This window comes from Salvelinus alpinus, chromosome 35 (assembly GCF_045679555.1).
Source record: "Salvelinus alpinus chromosome 35, SLU_Salpinus.1, whole genome shotgun sequence".
In the NCBI taxonomy this organism is placed as follows: Eukaryota; Metazoa; Chordata; class Actinopteri; order Salmoniformes; family Salmonidae; genus Salvelinus; species Salvelinus alpinus.
Window position 1 is genome coordinate 2,943,483 of NC_092120.1, and position 22,652 is coordinate 2,966,134.

At 43.0% G+C, this 22,652-nt stretch overlaps 1 protein-coding gene across 2 annotated transcripts; it reads right to left on the reverse strand.

The window, feature by feature from the left end:
- Positions 1 to 6,801: 6,801 nt before the first annotated feature.
- On the reverse strand, positions 6,802 to 22,410 carry LOC139564574 (serine protease hepsin-like). 2 transcript variants are annotated; one of them, XM_071384200.1, is made up of 14 exons: positions 22,028 to 22,410; positions 21,413 to 21,547; positions 18,974 to 19,048; positions 14,319 to 14,417; positions 13,813 to 13,854; positions 13,575 to 13,713; positions 12,816 to 12,935; positions 12,629 to 12,669; positions 11,264 to 11,429; positions 10,819 to 11,015; positions 9,945 to 10,040; positions 8,824 to 8,966; positions 8,367 to 8,531; positions 6,802 to 8,280 (listed from the first exon to the last, which is right to left on the reverse strand). In XM_071384200.1, exons 2-14 carry the CDS (start codon positions 21,429 to 21,431, stop codon positions 8,227 to 8,229), a joined length of 1,356 nt encoding a protein of 451 aa, XP_071240301.1. In that variant the 5' UTR covers positions 21,432 to 21,547; positions 22,028 to 22,410; the 3' UTR covers positions 6,802 to 8,226. The 2 variants fall into 2 exon arrangements, with proteins under 2 accessions (XP_071240301.1, XP_071240302.1); XM_071384201.1 differs by lacking the exon at positions 18,974 to 19,048 and having other exon boundaries at positions 22,028 to 22,409.
- Positions 22,411 to 22,652: the final 242 nt, after the last annotated feature.

Genomic DNA, 22,652 nt, shown 5'->3' on the forward strand with positions numbered 1-22,652 from the left:
ACTATGCATTGGAGCACGTATCGTTCTCCTGGCATCCGCCAAGCCCAGATACGTCCGTCGGACTGCCAGATGGTGAAGCGTGATTATTCACTCGCGAGAACGTGTTTACACTGCTCCAGAGTCCAAAGGTGGCAAGCTTTACACCACTCCAACTGACGCTTGGCGATGCGCATGGTGATGTTAGGCTTGTGTGAGGCTGCTCGGCCATGAAAACTCATTTCATGAAGCTTCCGTAGAACAGTTATTGTGCTGATATTGCTTTGAGAGGCCGTTTGGAACTTGGTAATGAGTGTTGCAACCAAGGACAGACTATTTTTACGCGATTCAGCACTCTGCGGTCACGTTCTGTGCGCTTGTGTGACCTACCACTTCGAGGCTGAGCCGTTGTTGCTCCTAGACTTTTCCACTTCGCAATAACAGCACTTATAGTTGACCGGGGCAGCTCTAGCAGGGCAGAAATTTGACTAACTGACTTGTTGTAAAGGTGGCATCCTATGAGGTGCCACGCTAAAAGTCACTGAGCTCTTCAGTAAGACCATTCTACTGCCAATGTTTGTGTTTGGATATTTTTTACACCTGTGGCTGATATAGCCAAATCCACAAATTTGTAGGGGTGTCCACGTACTTTAGTATATATAGTGCATCTTGTCCAAATGGCTCTATTGTTATAAATAAATGAGAACTGTATAGAAAATCACATACAGATCTACAAGTGGAGATAAAAAAACTGTCCCTCCCATGCCAGTTTGGAGTGAAGAGAAGCATGACAACCGTCAGATTGAGATCATGCTCACCTCACAGAGAGGGAGGTGCCTTGAATACAATATAATGCTTTGGAATATTCCACCTCTATTCCCAACTCACAGAGACAGCTATCATAGCTCAGAGATCAGAACTCACTACTGGTGATGTCAGTGGTAGTCTGTCTGTCTGTCTGTCATTAGCTAACCCTAATCTCTTTGTCTGTCTGTCTGTCTGTCTGTCTGTCTGTCTGTCTGTCAAAACAAATAAAATACAAATGTATTTGTCACATGCTTCGTAAACAACAGGTTTGTCTTCCTGCCTGCCTGTCTGTCTTTCTGTCTGTCTGTGTGATCATGTGCTTCTCATTTGGAGTAGTGTGGAAAGTAAATGAAAACACAAAGCCATGAAAAAGGCTAACACAGTGAACTGAACAACAGAGTCAAGAACCTAAGGCTCACACCATTATGTTGGCTCCTCAGAGGGGACACATGACTGAACCTCTGTACATTATTGGCATGGTGACGTGCTGCTATCTGGGACTATTTATATCACCGCGGCATCTGCGGAGGAATACGTATCCGGTTCTTCACGAGTGATAATACAATAATGTGAGTGGCTATATACTAGTTAGAGGGACCATCAGTGACATATGAAGACCTGACATGAGACTGAGGGGGTTACCACCATGAAGGACTGATAACACTGTGAGATAAAGTCCATTCTGTGGTGTCCAAGTTTGTGTGTATTGGGGCCAACATACGTGTGTTCCATTGTTGTACTTTACAAGCACAACAGCATTCCATGAAACCAGAATAGTTTTAAGACATTTATTACAGATGATAAGTGAACAACAAACCCAACTTTTCCACAATGTTCCAAACTGACCATATAGCAGAGGAGGAAAAAGCTGTAGAACACAAACACATCTATCACTAATTGATTGGAAGACTGCATACGTACATACCCAGTGGTGTAAAATACTTTAAAGTACTACCTACGTAGTTTTTTGGGGTATCTGTAATTTACTTGACAATTTATGCATATTTTTTGCAATTTATACTTCACTACATTCCGAAAGTAAATCATGTACTTTTTACTCCATACATTCCCCTGACACCCAAAAGTACTCATTACATTTTGAATGCTTAGCAGGACAGGAAAATGGCCCAAGTCACGCATTTATCAACAGAGCATCCCTGGTCATCCTTACTGCCTCTGATCTGGCGGACTGACTAAACACAAATGCTTTGTTTGTAAATTACTGTATGTCTGAGTGTAAGAGGGTGCTGCTGGCCACCCCCCCCCCCCCCCCCTCAATTTTCTTTAAATAATCTTGGTGCCGTCTGGTTTGCTTTTTAAAAAAAATGTGAAATGAATTATACTTTTACTTTTGATACTTAAGTACATTTTAGAGATTACATTGACTTTTGATACTTAAGTATATTTAAAACCAAATACTTTTCCTCAAGTAGGATTTTACAGGGTGACTCACTTTTACTTGAGTCCTCTTCTATTATGGTATCTTTACTTTTTCTAAAGTATGACAATTGGGTACTTTTTACACCACTGTGCATACCTCAGCTACAAAGTCTACAGAACCAGTGGCCACAGTGAAAGGATTGTCATATGCTCACACAAGAGACAGTCAGGGTGGGCTATCCAAAGGTTATAGGGTAAAGTAAACACACAGGTACAACACAAACATAAGACATTCCCTCCACAAAAACCCTGCTCTCTTCTTAGCACAACAACCCTGAAACATGTTCAGTCTTTTAAAAAAGTATTCAGACAGTGACACATTTGCTGTTGTTTTGGCTCTGTACTCCAGCACGTTGGATTTGAAATTATACTATGACTATGAGGTTGAAGTGCAGCTTCAATTTGAGGGTGAACCGTTTAGAAATTACAGCACTTTTTGTGCATAGTTCCCCCCCATTTTAAGGGACCAAAAGTATTAGGACAAATTCACTTATTACAGTAGTATTAAAATTATTTACTATTAATTTCTATTGGGCACAAAATAATCTGAAACACAACCAAAACAAGCAGCAAAAGCATCTAACAAATGTGTAGTCACAAGCTTGATGTAGTCATTACGTGCTGTGAATATGGGACCAAATACTTGACTTTTTACTACTTTAATACACATATAAGTGGATTTTTCCAAATGGGGGGGGACTATGTACAAAAAGTGTTGTCATTTCTAAAGAGTTCACCTGATATGGATACACTCAAATTAAAGCTGACAGTCTTCACTTTAACCTCATAGTCATTGTATAATTTCAAATCCAACGTGCTGGAGTTCATACCCAAAACAACAACAACATGTCATTGTCCCAATACATTTGGAGCTCACTGTATTCATATAATATGTCTGCATCATCACTGACACAACTATGGTGCATAAATTAGACTTAAATAAAAGCGTGGTATGTAAGCATGCCTGCATGCACTGACACAAGCACGCTAGTGCTGGCACACTCAAAATGTACACTACTCTTACTTGTTAGGAGGCATATGTGTCACTAAACAAACCATCTAAGGGCCGTTGAGCATTTGATCATATCCTCTGACAAGCCACTCTGAAGATGGGGAGCATGAATAAAAAATATGAATACATCTCAAAGGAATGTATGTAATTCTAAACAAATTAGCATATTGTGGGATCTGGAGTGATGTGAGTTGTGTCCGTGTCAGAGTCATACCAGAGCATAGCAGGCCAGCTGAGTCAACATTGCACCACCTCTACTGATCCTCCACTGGAACACTTTAGACAGCTACTCAGACGTCCTGCTCTCTATTGTTTATGCAGTGAAAACAGGTGTTAGCTGGCTGCCAGCATAACTGTAAAACAATTAATGGAGCTATAAAACGCAGTATAAAAAAGGAACAAACTTCAGTATTCTGGAGTAGAGGAAAAGTCAGAGACGCACAATTATAGTACATTATTAAAAAGCTTTAGTAGTATCTCAGCTTCATTGAACTTCAGTTCCTGTACTGTCATGGCTGCTCTCTGCTGGACAAATAGTAGAACTGCGGCTGAACAAACGAAGGCAAAACAAATCTAAAATCTTAGTATCAGCTAGTATCAGATACTGCATACTGCTAGATAAGCAAATAATAAAAACAAAATAGAAATTACAATTAAAATTCTGCATATGCTAAAACCTCCCACAAAGTGTCACCTTAAGAAGTTGAATAAGTAAATCCAACAGTATTGAAAGGTATGTGTTTAATCCTTTGTCACCATTGTGGTGATGTCATCCTCACGGTCTTTTCCCCCTGTTGACACAAACACAAGAAAAGAGACGAGAACCATATGAACATCGCAGGGCAGGGCATCATTCTCTGGTCCATCCTCTGTTAGGGCTGAAGGAGAGAGATACTTACTGAAACAGAGCTGGAACCTCTCAGATCTCCTGAGCACAGTGTATGAAAGACCAATGACGATGAGGATACCAAAGAAACCACCAATGACGCAGCCAATGAGGGTGGCAAAGTAACTGCCGTCTTCTGAAAATGTATCCGAAGAGGACAGACAGACAAACAGGATAGAGAGAGAGACAGACAGACAGGATATGCAGACAGACAGACAGACAGACAGACAGACAGACAGACAGACAGACAGACAGACAGACAGACAGACAGACAGACAGACAGACAGACAGACAGACAGACAGACAGACAGACAGACAGACAGACAGACAAAGAGATTAGGGTTAGCTAATGATGACAATGTCCAATACCATGCTCAGGGAAGGTGTATTAGAGAGGTGTATTTACCGTACACCCAAAGGTATCCATCCACTAGTGGTCGCTCTGAGCTCTCACATACCACACGTGTGTTGTTGTCAGAGCGGGATGTCCCACTGATAAGCCATATTGCAAAGAGCTCCTTACCTGTGTTATCACAGTACCCTTTTATTGACTGAGAGGAGAGAGAGAGAGAGAGAGAGAGAGAGAGAGAGAGAGAGAGAGAGAGAGAGAGAGAGAGGGGGGGGAGAGAGATTATATCTTATCTCATCTGGTGATGCATAAAGACTCCAATTAGCAAGTAATAAAGAGGCAATGAAAGTAATTGTTTTGCACTCCAACAGGCCTGCTGAATTGAGCTACTATATGGATTTCTCAGTGATTTCAACTGTACCAATAGTCATACTAATTAGGTCACCTGCGTCATCCAGGCCTGTACAGAGCAAATAACTGTAACCTGGATGGTTGGTATAATATAAGCTAAGGCTGTGCCACTCACCTGGGCAGCCAGGTACTCAGTGTGGTCTCCTGGGCAGATAAGGGTTCTGTTTCCATGGCTACCATAGAGGGTGAAGTTGAGTTGTCTAGGAGGAGGGGACACACCACACTGGAAGGTAGCAGGCTTGCCAACAGCCACTGTTACGTTATTTGGTAGCGTAGTGTAGTTTTTCTGGGCTGGAGGATGGATGATGAGGGGGTATGAGGAAGAGATGGGTACAATGAATGAGAGAAATGGGAGGGGAGAAGAGACAGCAAGGAGAGAAATGCAACATAACCAGTCATAGCCTGTGACACAGCCTAGTCCTCATTTGCCTAGGAGGCAAAGCGCACTACTTCTCATGGAAAGGGTTGTTTGACTGTTTGACTATTCCAATGTGAATTGGTCTGAGATTGTATTTTCCTGATTTAAGGGACATCAGTGAAACCAAGGCACCACTGCAAATATTGCTGTCTGTCTACATTCTCAACCTGTATTGTAATATCATAACACAATTATCTAGGTCTGGATGGCTGCTCTTGAGCCCAACCAATATTGGCTAAAATAAACACAATATAGCTTTACAGTAGCTACCTTTACATGTATGATTGGCAAGACAGAACCAACGGTCAACCAAGTCAGTCCTACCTGAGCATTGAAGATGAAGCAGAGCCAACAGGAACACAGACAGACCAAGCCCTGGTCCCGTCATCCCACATACAGACATTATTCTTCTCTTCAACGAAACAACGTTCTACCAACCCCTCCAAGACATCCGCTTCAGTGGACATTCATGTCCTGATCCTCTAGCTGCTGCCAATGATTCCAGCCTGAAAACACAGAGAGATGACATACAACTCTCCTTGAGCTAGGACCTAAAGAAATGAACAAACAACATTATCTATTATGAAGGAACTCCCTGGACTGATTTGCAAGAAAGAATCCTGGGAAAGAAAATAATGTGAACAGGTTGAGCAGGGCTGGGCCGCATTTATCACAGAAAGCGATGAGGTTCTTTCACATCCTCCTCCAGGTGATCCTGACAATCTTTTCTCTCTCTCTCTTTCTCTCTCTCTTTCTCTCTCTCTGTGTGTCTCTCTCTCATTCCTTCTCAGAGCACACCCGTGATTTGAGTAAAGACATTTCACTTCCAAAGCAGACACCCAATATTGTCCAAAAGAGACTGTCTCACTATACCACACACTATAAAGTTCACATTTAAGTAATGCTAAAGCCTTTAGATTGAAAAGCTGTTATGTACTTTAGGTACCCTTTAGGTTTACTATCAACAGATGTATTTGTATGGCCAGTGGACATAAGTCTATAGCACTTTTGGGTCTGGGAAAATACACAGGCTACTGGCGTTGCTTGGCAGGGGTCATGCAGGGCAGTCATGAGTTATCCAATGATTTAATGATACGTTAGATCACATTGACTGTAGAACTGATCATATAGTGAGCCATTTATAGTATCACCTTTCAGGATGTCTGAATAGTTCAGGAATGTTTAGATTCCATAAAACCAGTTCCACTACTGTTTCCAGATACAAAGTGTTATGTCTTACGGAAATGACAGGCTTTTTACTGAGGCTTTAGCCGCAAAATATAATACTGGTACAGATGTAGGATCTTAATTTGATCACACGGTTGAAGGAAATTTACAACTTTAAAAAGGCTTCTGGATGTTTGTAATTTCCACTTGATTATCCATTACGGAAAATGTATCAACCCCTACAAAAATAAACATTAATTATAGTGCACATAATAATGATCATTTCCTGTTCCTGTTGCTATATCTGTAGATGACATTTGACATACTTCATCCAGTTTGTTAAATTAAATCTTTATTTCAATACAATATTCAATAGAACAATTTACATTTACAGAAGGAACAGAGTTTAAATCAGTAACAATAACATCCTTACTAAGAATTTCATAATTTCTTCACAGAAAATATATACACATTCACATCTGTTGAAGTCATCTGCATAGAGACTAGACTTCAAACAATATAAAACGGGGAAATGAAAGCATAAAGACCATCAAATAAGCTTGATAAACTACATCACAATAAACTACAGCAAATTGAGTCATGATGATCAAGACAATACAGAGTTTTTCTAGTGTTGCTGTGTAGCTAATTCTCTACCAATAAGGTAGTTGTGGATCTCAGCAGGTAATAGGCCCTTAACTGACAACACACAGCTGAGTATGATCTCTGTAGTGTAGTGCATCATCTTGTGATGAATATGTAATATGACTTGGTGTTGCTAACCGTAATTCCTTAGTAACTTATGAAGCAGAAATGGTTAATAAGAACAGCATTCTGGTTGTTATTGCACATTTGAGATTGAAATCCATGGATCACTTACAAATAAACATCCATTTTCAAAAAATCTGTTACTAATATTTACAATAAAGCCAAACAAATACAACACTGATTTAACTATGCATATCTCATACGTTCTACAGCTCAATTTCTAATCTATACATGTTATAGAAATATCCTTTACATTTCACCTGTTTACTTTTCCCTAAATTCATGTCCCCAACAAAAAGAAAACTAAGAAACATCATGTGTCATTATAGAAGGTAACAGTCACTCTGAACTGCAATCTGTGATACAAACAAAGGATAGAGAGACAATTCAAGAGCTGAATATCTGACACCAATGTTTTTATTTGTTACAAACATTTTAGGTATCATGAAATTTCAGCTACATGTTGTCTATGTTAAAATCTCTTCAGTAACTTTGGCATTATTTGTTCAAGGGAATAATATAAAGGAGAAACTTCATGGCAAAACCAGCCAGAATGTTATTTAACATCTGTTTGAGCAATACATTTTGATACACAGGCTTGATGTGTATCATAAGTTTTTTGCACCTGAAAAGAGTCAAACTGTAAGGAAACCCTGAATACAAAAATTAACCCTTTGATGACATACAAATAATCCCCATGACAGTACAACCTGTACATTGGCTGGCAGAGTGGTGATTTTCTATGACTTTGTCATGCATGTCCCATAAGTCTTTTCATTTGACCGTTTCTCATTTCACAAGACCATAAACATATTCATAATTCTTTGGTCAAGCTACCACTTCAAGGCTTTCCTCAGGTAATCTAGCTGGATTTACCTCTACATCCGATTTTTGCACAAGGTTCCCCTAAAGGATGGGTTTTTTGGACAGGTGAAGTGCAGTAAGTCTGAAGGGATAATATTTTGGTCATTTCTGATCCCTTAAAGGTATGGTCAGTGCTCCCATGTACGCGCCATTTTGTGCACTCCTGGTGAATTGTGATACGTCTGTGAAGATAAGACAGGAAAAGAAGATTATACTTCCACCTGTGTGCATCAGTGTACATGTGTGTGTGTCTGTGTACTGTACTCACCCTCATGGCTGAGGAGATCCAGGGTAGGAAGCGGGACACTCTGGTGTAGACGCCAGGCTTCTTGGCCATGGCACAGCCTGTTCCCCAGCTCACCACCCCCAGCAGGCGGTAGCGGCTGGCCTTGGACAGGGAGTCCTCAGCCACAAACGGGCCCCCGCTGTCCCCCTGAGATAAAAAAAAGTCAACCACTCACATACAGTACATTATAAAATCAGTCTCACTTGGGTGAATGGATTATATAAATATGAACATTTTCTCATGTAAGAGCTAGAATCTGGATAGAGAGCAACGGTACAGCCTTGCTCATATCCGGCACATTCAGATGTCAATAGATGACGGAAATAATTGACATGTTTGTAAGTGGAAGACAGAATATGGATGGAAGGTGACATTTTTTGTTCAAGTTTATTAATTGACTGTCAGGGCAGGGAAATTAGATGTCACTATAGCTGGTTACCTGACAGGCATCGGTACCACCCTTCTCAAAGCCAGCACAGAACATGCTGGTGGTGATCTGGTTGTCATAGTAATCAGGGGCGTTACAGACAGCGTCGTTGATGATCGGCACGTTAGCCTCCTGAAGAACGTCAGCAAGAGTCCCTAAGAGAGAAAGAGAGCGAGAGATATAGAGAGAGAATGAGAGAGAGGAATAGAAAGAGAGAGAGAAGGCGCGAGGGACAGAGAGAAAGCGCGCGAGAGAGAAGCTATTAATCACTCCATACACATTAATGATGGCGTGATCCGACAACCATATCTGACCAAAAGATTGTTGATTCCTGGTCAATAGTGCTTGGCACATCTACACACTATGACACTGTCCCTGTTTACATATTCAAAGGTCATACAGAGAGAGAGAGAGGAGGGAGAGAAAGAGATAGGGAGAGGCTGTCTTGTCCAATGACAACAATGATACAGCTACTCTGTCTCTCTATGGTTCCAGATAATGGTTTAAACCCAGCTCCTACAGTATCTCTCTATGGTTCCAGATAATGGTTTAAACCCAGCTCCTACAGTATCTCTCTATGGTTCCAGATAATGGTTTAAACCCAGCTCCTACAGTATCTCTCTATGGTTCCAGATTATGTTTTAAACCCAGCTCCTACAGTATCTGTCTCTGGGTCCAGAAGATGCTTTAAACCCAGCTCCTACAGTATCTGTCTCTGGGTCCAGAAGATGCTTTAAGCCCATATCCTACAGTATCTGTCTCTGGGTCCAGAAGATGCTTTAAGCCCATATCCTACAGTATCTGTCTCTGGGTCCAGAAGATGCTTTAAGCCCATATCCTACAGTATCTGTCTCTGGGACCAGAAGATGCATTAAGCCCATATCCTGCAGTATCTGTCTCTGGGACCAGAAGATGCTTTAAGCCCATATCCTACAGTATCTGTCTCTGGGTCCAGAAGATGCTTTAAGCCCATATCCTACAGTATCTGTCTCTGGGTCCAGAAGATGCTTTAAGCCCATATCCTACAGTATCTGTCTCTGGGACCAGAAGATGCTTTAAGCCCATATCCTACAGTATCTGGCTCTGGGACCAGATGTAAGTTAAAGGATGTAGAAGCCTACACAGTCACTTACCATAGTAACCTACATTTCCCCAGCCTGTCACTGTCCCCATCTGGCCGTCAATCAGGCGCTGGCCGTAGTGGGGTAAGCACACCGGCTGGATGTAGTCTACAGAAAACAGAAGGTGAAGAGGAGGGAGGGAGAGATTTACATTTACATTTACATTTAAGTCATTTAGCAGACGCTCTTATCCAGAGCGACTTACAGAGATGAGATTGAATTGAATTTAAATGTATACTTGCACAAAAATGGAGATAGTTTACTTGCTGGCTTGTATGTTGTATTCACTACGGACAATGTTAATCTTGTCGGCTGAATGTGCGTGTTCTCAATTTCCCCACCAGCGTGATAGTTTATCATGAGAATAGCTGCAATTCTGAGTCCAACCACTAGATGTCAGACAGGGCCCAATATATCTGTCCTTGATAAACAACAGGAAGTTCACTGCATTGGGGTCCAGAGGACCGAGTTTGGGAAACGCTGTCCTAGAGAGTTTTCTCTCTCGAATTATAACAATGTAATGTTTTTCTATGTACTTACAGCGATTCCAGGAAAGGAAAAATGACAGTGAAACAGAGGGCAAACTATTCTATCCAATTCTGATATCATTGTCTTTTGTCCAGGCGACTGCAGGCAGGCAGTAAAGAGGGCCTTTGTTTGGTAGTCTGACTGGAAACCTGAACCCTGAGGAAGGGAATTACCATAGTGACTCGTCCCTCATCTCTATTTCGCTTTATCACTTCTCTCTACTCCCCTTCTCTCTCTCTCTCTCTCTCTCTCTTCTACCTCTAAGCACACGGTGGCTTTGTCTGATGTGCCTTGAAAAAGAACAACAAATCATCACAGTATAATAAGAATATAACAATATGGGCCCGGATGTGTTTACCTGTGAAGTGCAGAGGCTGGGCCAGAGCCAGGACAGCGATGTCTCTGCTGTTGTCGTCTATGTTGGGGTCTACGAAGGGCAGGTAGCTGCTGTGGTACACCACAGTCTTTACCTCAAGAACTCTAACATTCTTATGGGTGAGCTTGTTGTAGATGGAGCCCAGTAACACCCTCCATCGAGACACCTGACGGTTCCTCCTGAGAGGGCAAACAGAATCCATGAGAAGTGTGTGTGTGTGCGTGTGTGCGTGTGTGTGTGTGTGTGTGTGTGTGTGTGTGTGTGTGTGTGTGTGTGTGTGTGTGTGTGTGTGTGTGTGTGTGTGTGTGTGTGTGTGTGTGTGTGTGTGTGTGTGTGTGTGTGTGTGTGTGTGTGTGAGAGAGAGAGAGAGAGAAAGAGCGAGAGCGAGAGTGAAAGAGAGAGATGGAGAGAAAGATTCAGGACTTACTCTGGGAAGCAGTGGGCTGCGCTGACGATCCAGCGGTCTGAGATGATGGAGCCTCCACACTGGTGCACCCCGTCATACTGCAGACTGACCTGCCACGGCCAGCTACCCTGCCTAGCATCTACACCACCCACTATACGGTCCTCTGTCAGACTACGCCTGCCACAGTCTAGACAGACAGAAAGAGAGGGGAGGGAGGGATATGGAAGAGAAAAAGATATGGATGGGGATGGAGAAGGAGGAGACAGATAGATAGGGAGGGAGAAGTAAAGAGATAAATAAGAGAGGGAGAGGTACAGGAGGAGAAAGAGAGATAGGGAGGAGTAAAGAGAGAGGTAAGAGAGGGAGAGGTACAGGAGGAGAAAGAGAGATAGGGAGGAGTAAAGAGAGAGGTAAGAGAGGGAGAGGTACAGGAGGAGAAAGAGAGATAGGGAGGAGTAAAGAGAGAGGTAAGAGAGGGAGAGGTACAGGAGGAGAAAGAGAGATAGGGAGGAGTAAAGAGAGAGGTAAGAGAGGGAGAGGTACAGGAGGAGAAAGAGAGATAGGGTGGAGTAAAGAGAGAGGTAAGAGAGGGAGAGGTACAGGAGGAGAAAGAGAGATAGGGAGGAGTAAAGAGAGAGGTAAGAGAGGGAGAGGTACAGGAGGAGAGAAAGAGAGATAGGGAGGAGTAAAGAGAGAGGTAAGAGAGGGAGAGGTACAGGAGGAGAAAGAGAGATAGGGAGGAGTAAAGAGAGAGGTAAGAGAGGGAGAGGTACAGGAGGAGAAAGAGAGATAGGGAGGAGTAAAGAGAGAGGTAAGAGAGGGAAAGGTACAGGAGGAGAAAGAGAGATAGGGAGGAGTAAAGCGAGAGGTAAGAGAGGGAGAGGTACAGGAGGAGAAAGAGAGATAGGGAGGAGTAAAGAGAGAGGTAAGAGAGGGAGAGGTACAGGAGGAGAAAGAGAGATAGGGAGGAGTAAAGAGAGAGGTAAGAGAGGGAGAGGTACAGGAGGAGAAAGAGATAGGGAGGAGTAAAGAGAGAGGTAAGAGAGGGAGAGGTACAGGAGGAGAAACAGAGATAGGGAGGAGTAAAGAGAGAGGTAAGAGAGGGAGAAGTACAGGAGGAGAAAGAGAGATAGGGAGGAGTAAAGAGAGAGGTAACGAGGGAGAGGTACAGGAGGAGAAAGAGAGATAGGGAGGAGTAAAGAGAGAGGTAAGAGAGGGAGAGGTACAGGAGGAGAAAGAGAGATAGGGAGGAGTAAAGAGAGAGGTAACGAGGGATGCAGGAGCGAGAGAGAGTTAAGCCATCCTGTACAACTCTCAGGTTGCTTCTCATCACTTTGTGTAAAAAGAGTATCACGGGACCAAACCAAACCTCTCAGCTGAACCTACCTTGACAAAGCAGACTTAGAACCTGGCCAGTTTCACAGTCACTGAAAAACAACAACAACAGTTAGACACAGCAGCCTGGAACCCTACATTCCTCCTCTTCTCTACTTTTCAGCCGGCTGCTGCTTTAATAAACACTGCCTTAAGGTAATCATCTAGGAGATTTAAGAGTGTTAAAATAATGTCTTACCAGGGATATAGAGACTCTTTGATCTTCTTGCCATAGGTCAGCTCCTTCTCATTGACACAGAAGAACTCCTCACGGTCGTTACTGCCTTCAGGGATACTGGACACGGAGTAATTCACCACGCTGGAGGGGACATAAGGCATGCATCTCTTTATTGCAGAGACTTCTATCACTGACAGATCAGTTGAAAGATCCCTGGCCTAAACCCAATGAAGTTACTTAGATGTATAACTTTTTGTACGACCCAACCAAATTCACATAGCAATGTGAGGTAAAGATCTGTCATTCTCATTGAAAGAAAGTCTGAGAAGCGGTAGATCCATTTTGTATCCTATTTTTATGCTTCCTGTCCTTAAGTTTAGATTTCGCCTCTTTTTATTTTCAGCTTTGTACCCCAGCTGAAAATACAATCTTTTTTGATTTTGAAAATATATTTCACAGCTGTTTAGATTCTCTAAACTATACATTGCTTGCTTTGTGGCCATAAACTGAAATTAGGCAAACCATTAGAATTTTAGCAACCAGCCAAGGGTGGAGCAATTTCTGTGCAGCCTGCATGGCATAGGGGTATCAGCCCCCCGCACCTCTTTGATTCAGATTTGTTGGGTTAAATGCGGAAGACACATTTCAGTTGAATGCATTCAGTTGTACAACTGACTAGGTATCCCCCTTTTCCTTTCCTTTTATGATGCTGTAGATAGTGACTCCCACTTTTGTATTTAATCTAAAGCCTTTCATATCACAATCCATCAATCTCCTCACCTGACAAAGCCCATCTCCTCACAGCTGATGTTGGCCAGGAGCTGGTTGGCCTCTGAGGAACAGAGGTGTCTCCACCGTCGCTCGGCCGAGTCAAACACCCGGAGACGCAGGTCCGAGCTTGGATTGGAGTTCACCTGGACTGGGTTGGAGCAATGAAATACTGGATCAAACAAACCATTCTATCGATTCAGATACGATATGAGGTTGGCTTTGGTGGAGTGGTTTCCCTCTCACTTACCATCATATAATCCTGTGTCTTCTTCTCTGATACAAAATGTTACTAGGATTTGAAAAACAAACAAACAAACAGAAGTCAACAACATGTAATATAAAACTGTAAAGTGCATTCACACTGTTGATGAAACAGCAAACCTCACAGAGCCAGCAAACAAATCCACTGACTGCAATCAAACAATGTTGGTAATATCTGTACCAAAGATGGGAGGATGAATTAAGATAGTTCACTCAGGCCGTTTACCATTGAAAAAATTGGTAAGTTCCTGTCTACTTAAGGGGGTGGCTCTCCCATAGACACCAATGTGATAGCAACTGGTTCTGGTGTACTTAGTTCATTGACTTCCATTCAAACAGGAAAAAATGAGGGAGTGGAATGTTTCGCTTCCTCTTCCGTTTCTGTCTGTACTATGGAAAAACTAAAATTGCACTACATTGCCCATAAAGCACTGCGCATTGCCAAAAGGTACACATCACTACTATGTGAGAGCAGAAGCAGAGATATCTCACCTACAGCCCAGACAGCAGCTCCAATCCCCCCCAGTAGCACCACGGTCAGACACACGCCCACCACGCGACATGGGGTCAGGAAGGTCACCCCCGCGCTTCCTGTAAAAGACAACACACACAACAAAAACAACACACACCACAAAAACATACCATTACGTTCAACATCACACTGAAGGTAGTCTGGCCCAGGAGTGTGAAGGTGAACGGCAAGGCACTGGAATGACAAACCACCCTTGCTGTCTCTGCAGGGGTCCCCTCTCTTCACTGGGATTCTCTGACCCTATTAAGAATGCTGAGTCATTGGCTTGCTCGTGCTCTCCCATTCCGTCCCTAGGAGGGGTGCATTACGTTGTGCCAGGCTTTTTTCAGTGGTCTGTCTGTCCTATATGGTGTAATTCTCCTGTCTTATCTAGTGTCTTGTGTGATCTAAAGTATGCTTCCTCTAATTCTCCAATCTCTCTCTCTCTCTCCCCATCCGGAAGACCTGAGCCCTATGACCATGCCTCAGGACTACCGGGCCTGATGACTCCTGGCTTTCCCCTTCCCCAGTCCACCTGGTCGTGCTGCTGATCCAGTTTCTGCTGTTCTGCCTGTGGTTATAGAACCCTGATCTGTTCACTGGTCATGCTACCTTGTCCCAGACCTGCTGTTTCGACCCTCACTCTCCTCTCTCTCTCCCCCCTTCTCTCTCTACCACACCTGCTGTCTCGACCTCTGAATGCTCGGCTATGAAAAGCCAACTGACCATGCTGGTCATCTATGAACGTTTGAACATCTTGAAGAACGATCTGGCCTTAATGGCCATGTACTCTTATAATCTCCACCAGGCACAGCGAGAAGAGGACAGGCCACCCCTCACAGCCTAGTTCCATTCTAGGTTTCTTCCTAGGTTCCTGCCTTTCTAGGGAGTTTTTCCTAGCCATCACGCTTTTACATCTGCATAGCTTGCTCTCTGGGGTTTTAGGCTGGGCATCTGTATAAGCAATTTGTGACAACTGCTGATGTAAAAAGGGCTTTATAAATAAATGTGGTTGATTGATTGACATTTACTCCTGATGTGCTGACCTGTTGCACCCTCTATAACCACTGTGATTATTATTTGACCCTGCTGGTCATTAATGAACGTTTGAACATCTTGAAGAAGTGAAAGTGTTTTAATCAGATAGGTAAAAAGGAAGAGTGTCATAATAACACACTGGCAAATTGGCACATTGAAAACGTACAAATGAATAGGATCAATAGTCCAAAGTCTGCTCCATTTCCATAGAGCTAAAACAAACTGCAAGCTTGATTTCAGTGCCATCTCAAGCCCCAACAAATTGTCACTGTGTCCCTAGCTAGAACACAAGGTTGGGCAGAATGAGAGGTCATTTCATTACATTAAATTGCTGATGATGATGAAAGGTCCATGAACCGACCAGTCACTAACTGTTACAAGTTTGGTTGAACCAAAACAAAGCCACACTTGATCAAGCACCGTTTACAACTTAAGTCACACTTGAGACACACTCAAGGATAGAAAAACCAACCCCCCCCCCCCACACACACATGTAGCATGTGTAAATCTTCTGTGTTTGCAGACAGGTATCTGAGGTGCAGAGAGTGGAGTTCTGGAGTGATCATTAACCTTGCAGGCTGGCCGGCCAGCTTCAGCCTATGTGGAGACATGCCACACACCAGACCAAACCAGCAGAGCAGACCAGCAGAGACACTGACTGACTGCAAGGCATGATAAGCTCCTGACTCAGCGCAAACAAACCAACTGTCTGTGTGTGGATCCAACTCAGGTCTAACACATGTCTATAAGAATGCTCTGTAGGTAATACACAGGTCTATAAGTCTGTTCTTAAGTCTTTATGTATGCGATAGAGCCAAGACGTTTTACTGATCTAGTCATGTGACCCTAGCTATGTGGGCAACAAACCAGTCTGATGGACACTTAAGAACAATCTCCTACATACACACATATACATGCCCGATAGTGAGGACATCATTCAACCATTCGACACCAACAACACAAAAACAGTTGCACCATATTTCAAATTTTTACATTTTAATCATTTAGCAGACGCTCTTATCCAGAGCGATTTGCAGGAGCAATTAGGGTTAAATGCCTTGCTCAATGGCACAGACAGATGTTTTACTTAGTCGGCTCAGGGATTTGAACTAGCAATTTTTTGGGGTTACCAACGCTCTTAACCGCTAGGCTACCTGCCACCCACTACCTGGATCACCAAAGCTGCTTGTACAGATACAGCCTGCTGGATGAGCATGTCTCTTATCAATAACATAACACTCTTTCCCGTTGTGCCTTATACAAGGAAAACGAGCATCAACCTGATACTCTGCCAATTAAAAGAGAGGAAAATCAACATCGCACACAAAGGAGGGAGACTGGAATTCAGTGAGAAAACACTGGGGGTCCTGTAAGGCCATGGGGTCGCCGTCTGTACTCACTACAACCAGGATATGGGCACAGTTTACAGGCAGCTGATGGCTCTTCAGAGAGTGATGGGGAAATCCTCCACTTTTCCCCCCTTACTCACCACTGTCAATCAGTGTGGACCATGCATCAACAATAAGATACATGGGTTTTTACTGAGAGAGCGTTAAAAGAATAACATCAAGTACAGTTGCTTTTAAGATAAAAGCTTTTGTATACTGTACGGTTTTCTTTTTTTTTTACCTTTAAGCTTTAATTAGGCAAGTCAGTTAAGAACAAACTCGTATTTACAATGACGGTTTACCAGAAGACAAAAGGCCACCTGCGGAGCGGGGACTGGGATTTATTTTGTTAAAATAAACCCAGCAAAAAAAGAAACTTTTTATGACCCTGTCAGACGGTAGGCAATTAAGGTCACAGTTATGAAAACTTACGACACTAAAGAGGCCTTTCTACTGACTCTGAAGGGAGCTACAGGGAGACAGGACAGACAGCTGATCGTCCTTGCAGTGGCAGACCAAGTGTAACAACACCTGCACAGGATCGGTACATCCGAACATCGCACCTGCGGGACAGGTACAGGATGGCAACAACTGCCCGAGTTAAACAAGGAACGCACAATCCCTCCATCAGTGCTCAGACTGTCTGCAATAGGCTGAGAGAGGCTGGACTGAGGGCTTGCAGGCCTGTTGTAAGGCAGGTCCTCACCAGACATCACCGGCAACAACGTCGCCTATGGGCACAAACCCACCGTCGCTGAACCAGACAGGACTGGCAAAAAGTGCTCTCCACTGACGAGTCGCGGTTTTGTCTCACCAGGGGTGATGGTCGGATTCACGTTTATCGTCAAAGGAATGGGTGTTACACTAATGCCTATACTCTGGAGCGGGATCGATTTGGAGGTGGAGGGTCCATCATGGTCTGGGGTGATGTGTCACAGCATCATCGTGCTGAGCATTGTTGTCATTGCAGACAATCTTAACGCTGTGCGTTACAGGGAAGACATTCTCCTCCCTCATGTGGTACCCTTCCTGCAGGCTCATCCTGACATGACCCTCCACCATGACAATGCCACCAGCCATACTGCTCGTTCTGTGCTTGATTTCCTGCAAGACAGAAATGTCAGTGTTCTGCCATGGCCAGCGAAGAGCCTGGATCTTAATCCCATTGAGCACGTCTGGGACTTGTTGGATTGGAGGGTGAGGGCTAGGGCCATTCCCCCCAGAAATGTCCGGGAACTTGCAGGTGCCTTGGTGGAAGAGTGGAGGAACATTTCACAGCAAGAACTGGCAAATCTGGTACAGTCCATGAGGAGGATATGCACTGCAGTACTTAATGCAGCTAGTGGCCACACCAGATACTGACTGTTACTTTTGATGTTGACCCCCCCTTTGTTCAGGGACACATTATTCAATTTCTGTTAGCCACATGTCTGTGGAACTTGTTCAGTTTATGTCTCAGTTGTTGAATCTTGCTATGTTCATACAAATATTTACACATGTTAAGTTTGCTGAAAATAAACGCAGTTGACAGTGAGAGGACATTCTTTTTTTGCTGAGTTTATATAAATATAGGACAAAACACACATCACGACAAGAGAGACAACACAACACTACATAAAGAGAGACCTAAGACAACAGCATAGCAAGGTAGCAACACATGACAACACAGCATGGTAGCAACACAACATGACAACAACATGATAGCAACACAACATGGTAGCAGCACAAAACATGGCACAAACATTATTGGGCACAGACAACAGCACAAAGGGCAAAAAGGTAGAGACAACAATACATCACGCAAAGCAGCCACAAATGTCAGTAAGAGTGTCCATGACTGAGTCTTTGAAAGAAGAGATTAAGATAAAACTGTCCAGTTTGAGTGTTTGATGCAGCTCGTTCCAGTCGTTAGCTGCAGTAAACTGAAAAGACGGGCGACCCAGGAATGTGTGTGCTTTCGGGACCTTTAACAGAATGTGACTGGCAGAACGGGTGTTGTATGTGGAGTATGTGGGCTGCAGTAGATATCTCAGATAGGGGGGAGTGAGGCCTATAAATCAGCATCAACCAGTGGGTCTTGCGACGGGTATACAGAGATGACCAGTTTACAGAGGAGTATAGAGTGCAGTGATGTGTCCTATAAGAAGCATTGGTGGCAAATCTGATGGCCGAGTGGTAAAGAACATCTAGAAGCTCGAGAGCACCCTTACCTGTCGATCTATAAATGATGTCTCCGTAATCTAGCATGGGTAGGATGGTCATCTGAATCAGGGTTAGTTTGGCAGCTGGGGTGAAAGAGGAGCGATTACGATAGAGGAAACCAAGTCTAGATTTAACTTTATCCTGCAGCTTTGATCTGTGCTGAGAGAAAGACAGTGTACCGTCTAGCCATACTCCCAAGTACTTGTATGAGGTGACTACCTCAAGCTCTAAACCCTCAGAGGTAGTAATCACACCTGTGGGGAGAGGGGCATTCTTCTTACCAAACCACATGACCTTTGTTTTGGAGGTGTTCAGAACAAGCTTAAGGGTAGTTAGTTGGAAGGCTTGTTGGAAACTAAGAAAGCTTTGTTGTAGAGTATTTTACAGAAAATCCGGGGAGGAACCAGCTGAGTATAAGATTGTATCATCTGCATATACTATAAATGGATGAGAGAGCTTCCTACTGCCTGAGCTATGTTGTTGATGTAAACTGAGAAGAGTGTGGGGCCTAAGATCGAGCCTTGGGGTACTCCCGTGGTGACAGGCAGTGACTGAGACAGCAGATTTTCTGACTTTATACACTGCACTCTTTGAGAGAGGTAGTTAGCAGACCAGGCCAAAAATTCCTCAGAGACACCAATAAAACACACAGTTGACCTGCATAACATACAGTGAAGCTCTGTTAGTGTGATGACTGTACAGTATATAATACAATTGTCTCTTTTCAAACAATAACAGCAGTTTTGGTGCAGTCACCTATGGCAACCCCAGAGAACCCTGACTCAGCACGTTATAGGCTGCTGATTCAAGGGCTTTTCCAGATATCAGTCTGGAGCCATGATACACTGGCTCGTGGGTGTGCTGGCTTTTGTTCCAACCCAGCACTAACGTGCATGAAGACCATGATTAGTTGATTGTTTGAAACAGGTATGGTCTAGAGAGCAGAATCATTCATACCCAGTCACATTGCAGAACCCTGCACTACATATTTAAGTTAGAGCATTCCATCTCTGTACAAAAGCGATTCTCAACCTTGTTGATTTTGAGGAGACATTCTACTGATAACAAAAACTTTCCATGACTACAAAACCCATCCCAAACCCATCCACCTATGTCCTGTGAGGCCGTATCAATAGATAAATGTGTTATTGTTCCTGCCCAGGACTCTCAGTAATGACAGGGGTGAGGAAGGGACCACAGATCCTATTGACATAACTTTATCTCAGGCCAGTCTCCCGTCCAGTATTCCAGCTGCTGGTTCCAAGAAAGCCCCACATTTCCTAAACCCACTCCAGTGGATTCTGGAGTCACAGGCCTGGAGCTGGAGAACAAGCCCTGCTATTGTTTTAGCCTCTACCTGAGTACAATCTGTGTGTGGGAAATACACATATCCTTTGTTGAAGGGAGATACATTCTTCTATAAGGTGAAAGGCCTAGTTCATTCCCTTGTGTCTCTCTCAGGAAGATGGTATTCTGCCTCATTTCACAATAGAAAGACAATTTCATAAAGCTACATATGTTTCTGAACTGTGACTAAAATGTCTCACACATCAATCAATGAGTCATGGAATGCCACAAATCAGCAGTTTCAGCAACTAAACCACAGATAGAGACCACAGTGTTGTACACCTGAGCCCACATCTCAACCCAGACCAAAACGAAACCAGACAACACAACAATCACCAGTCATGCTGTAACTGTTTCAGCTACACTGTACAGGATCAACTCAGAAGGAGACTGAGATGTTGTTCATTGGATGGTGACTCAGGTTTGCCAATGGCTTTACATTGAAACATAGAATCTGTCAGAGTCCTGGTGAGCATCTCTCTGACAGATTCTATGTTTCAATGTAAAGCAATGCTAGAACCCACTGGATTTAGTAAACATTGTTAAATGATTGATAATGGTGAAGGATAATGTTCTCCATTCAGAAATAACTCTAGACTCCACAATTAGATAATAAAAGAGGTTCCTTCTGTTATAGATAATAATAAATATAGAATCAAAGATGCATGGATAAAGTATCACTCCACTCTTAGAAAAAGGGGTTTCTAAAGGGTTCTTTGGCTGTCCCCATAGGAAAACCCTTTTAGGTTCCAGGTAGAACCCTTTTTGTTTCCAGGTAGAACACTTTTGGGTTCCATGTAGAACCCTCTGGGGAAAGGTTTCGACATAGAACCCAACTAAGAGAACCCAACTAAGAGTGTGTGTCCTTTTATAAAAGCGAAATTATTTGAAAGATCTTCGGCAAAAACAGACTGTATGAAAAAAAATATATTTAAAAGGTTCTTAATCTAGATCACAAACTCAACACCACAAAAGGTAGTTTACCCCATCAAACAGCAAGCAGTGGCCAGTTCTATTAATCTTTAACACTGATGTCTGATGTCAAATATAGAGGGAAAAATGTGGCAAGCACAATGTCTGGATGTGTGTGGAACCCTCACCGTTCTTTTTCTCAGTCATTTCTTCTCGCTCAAAAGTAGAAAATGAAAAGAGTTTTGAAGTTCTTTTGAAGTTCAGAGTGGCCCTGCTTCACAGCTCCTGTGATGGTCAATTTGCCACCCAGTCTTTTTCCCAGCCTGTATAAATAGATAGCACGGAACATGAACGTTAATAAACGTTTTGACTGGAGAGAGGTGGGTTAAACAAGTTAAATAAACCAAAGGGCAAAGTGAGTTGTTTTTAGCAGATTTGACTAATAGTCCAGGCTGAAGGGGAAATTTATATTTTTCTATGGAATAAATGTGTAATAAACATGTCTCTACTGATCAGGGGTAGCTATATTGTAATTTACCACATAATTTGGATATGCTGTTTCTCCCCAGTATGCATACTAGCTAGCTACCAATAGGCCTACCATCCAGCATAGAATGATTAGGCCTACATACCTTTTATATCGAGAAACTCATAACAATCATCCTTAGACGTGAACACTGGACAGAATGTAACTGTTACTTTTCCATATGTATTTTCATGATCAAAAACAACTCACATACTTTAAAATTACAGAGTAACGTTAGTAGGTTACTCAAAATCCACACCATTCTCAGAGTACTAACCTCTCTTTTGCAACAGGTGTATGACTGCTTGTCAAATCAAGCGTGAAAAAATGAAGTTACAATCTCAGCGATTACTCTTGAGGCTCGCTGTTAACCTCCGCGGTAGCAGTATGAATAGGCTGTAAACTCCACCATGGATATTCCCAATACTTCGAAAAGTGGTTGTATGCCTACAAAGAGTACGAAAAGAAAACGTTCCTCACTTTCTCCCCTTCTGCGAAAGAAAAGAGTTCTCCGCTCAAAACTGAGAATAAAATATAATGTCCGATAGATAAAACGTGTAGCTACCAACGTATTTAGACAGTTGTTTTTTCTGTAAAAACAAGACAGCTCAGCAGTTCGACTTGTTCTGTGCTCATAGCCTTTTAGAAACGGTCAAGCACACAGGTGACGTCATGAGATATCGGTCAAATGGCACCTGCAGAGCAGAGCACAGGTTTAAAGCCCTTTTGTTTTTAAAGACCATGGTTAATCAAGTGTAACCGTTAACAACCCCTTCAATTGAGATACCTTTTCCTAGTTTCACATGTATGTGTTAAGTTTAGGTAATGTTCCAGGCGATATACCAAAGTGCATTGAAGTTGAGGCATGGGTAGGCCAGTCCAGAGGTTAACACCATGCCACA

Excerpts from the sequence above, each read along its gene's own strand:
- LOC139564574 (XM_071384200.1), bottom strand. Across the intron at positions 13,714-13,812 it reads AGACACAGGATTATATGATG|TCCAGGTGAACTCCAATCCA; the intron begins GTAAGTGAGAGG and ends GCTCCAACCCAG. Across the intron at positions 8,532-8,823 it reads GTGGTACCGATGCCTGTCAG|GGGGACAGCGGGGGCCCGTT; the intron begins GTAACCAGCTAT and ends TTTTTATCTCAG.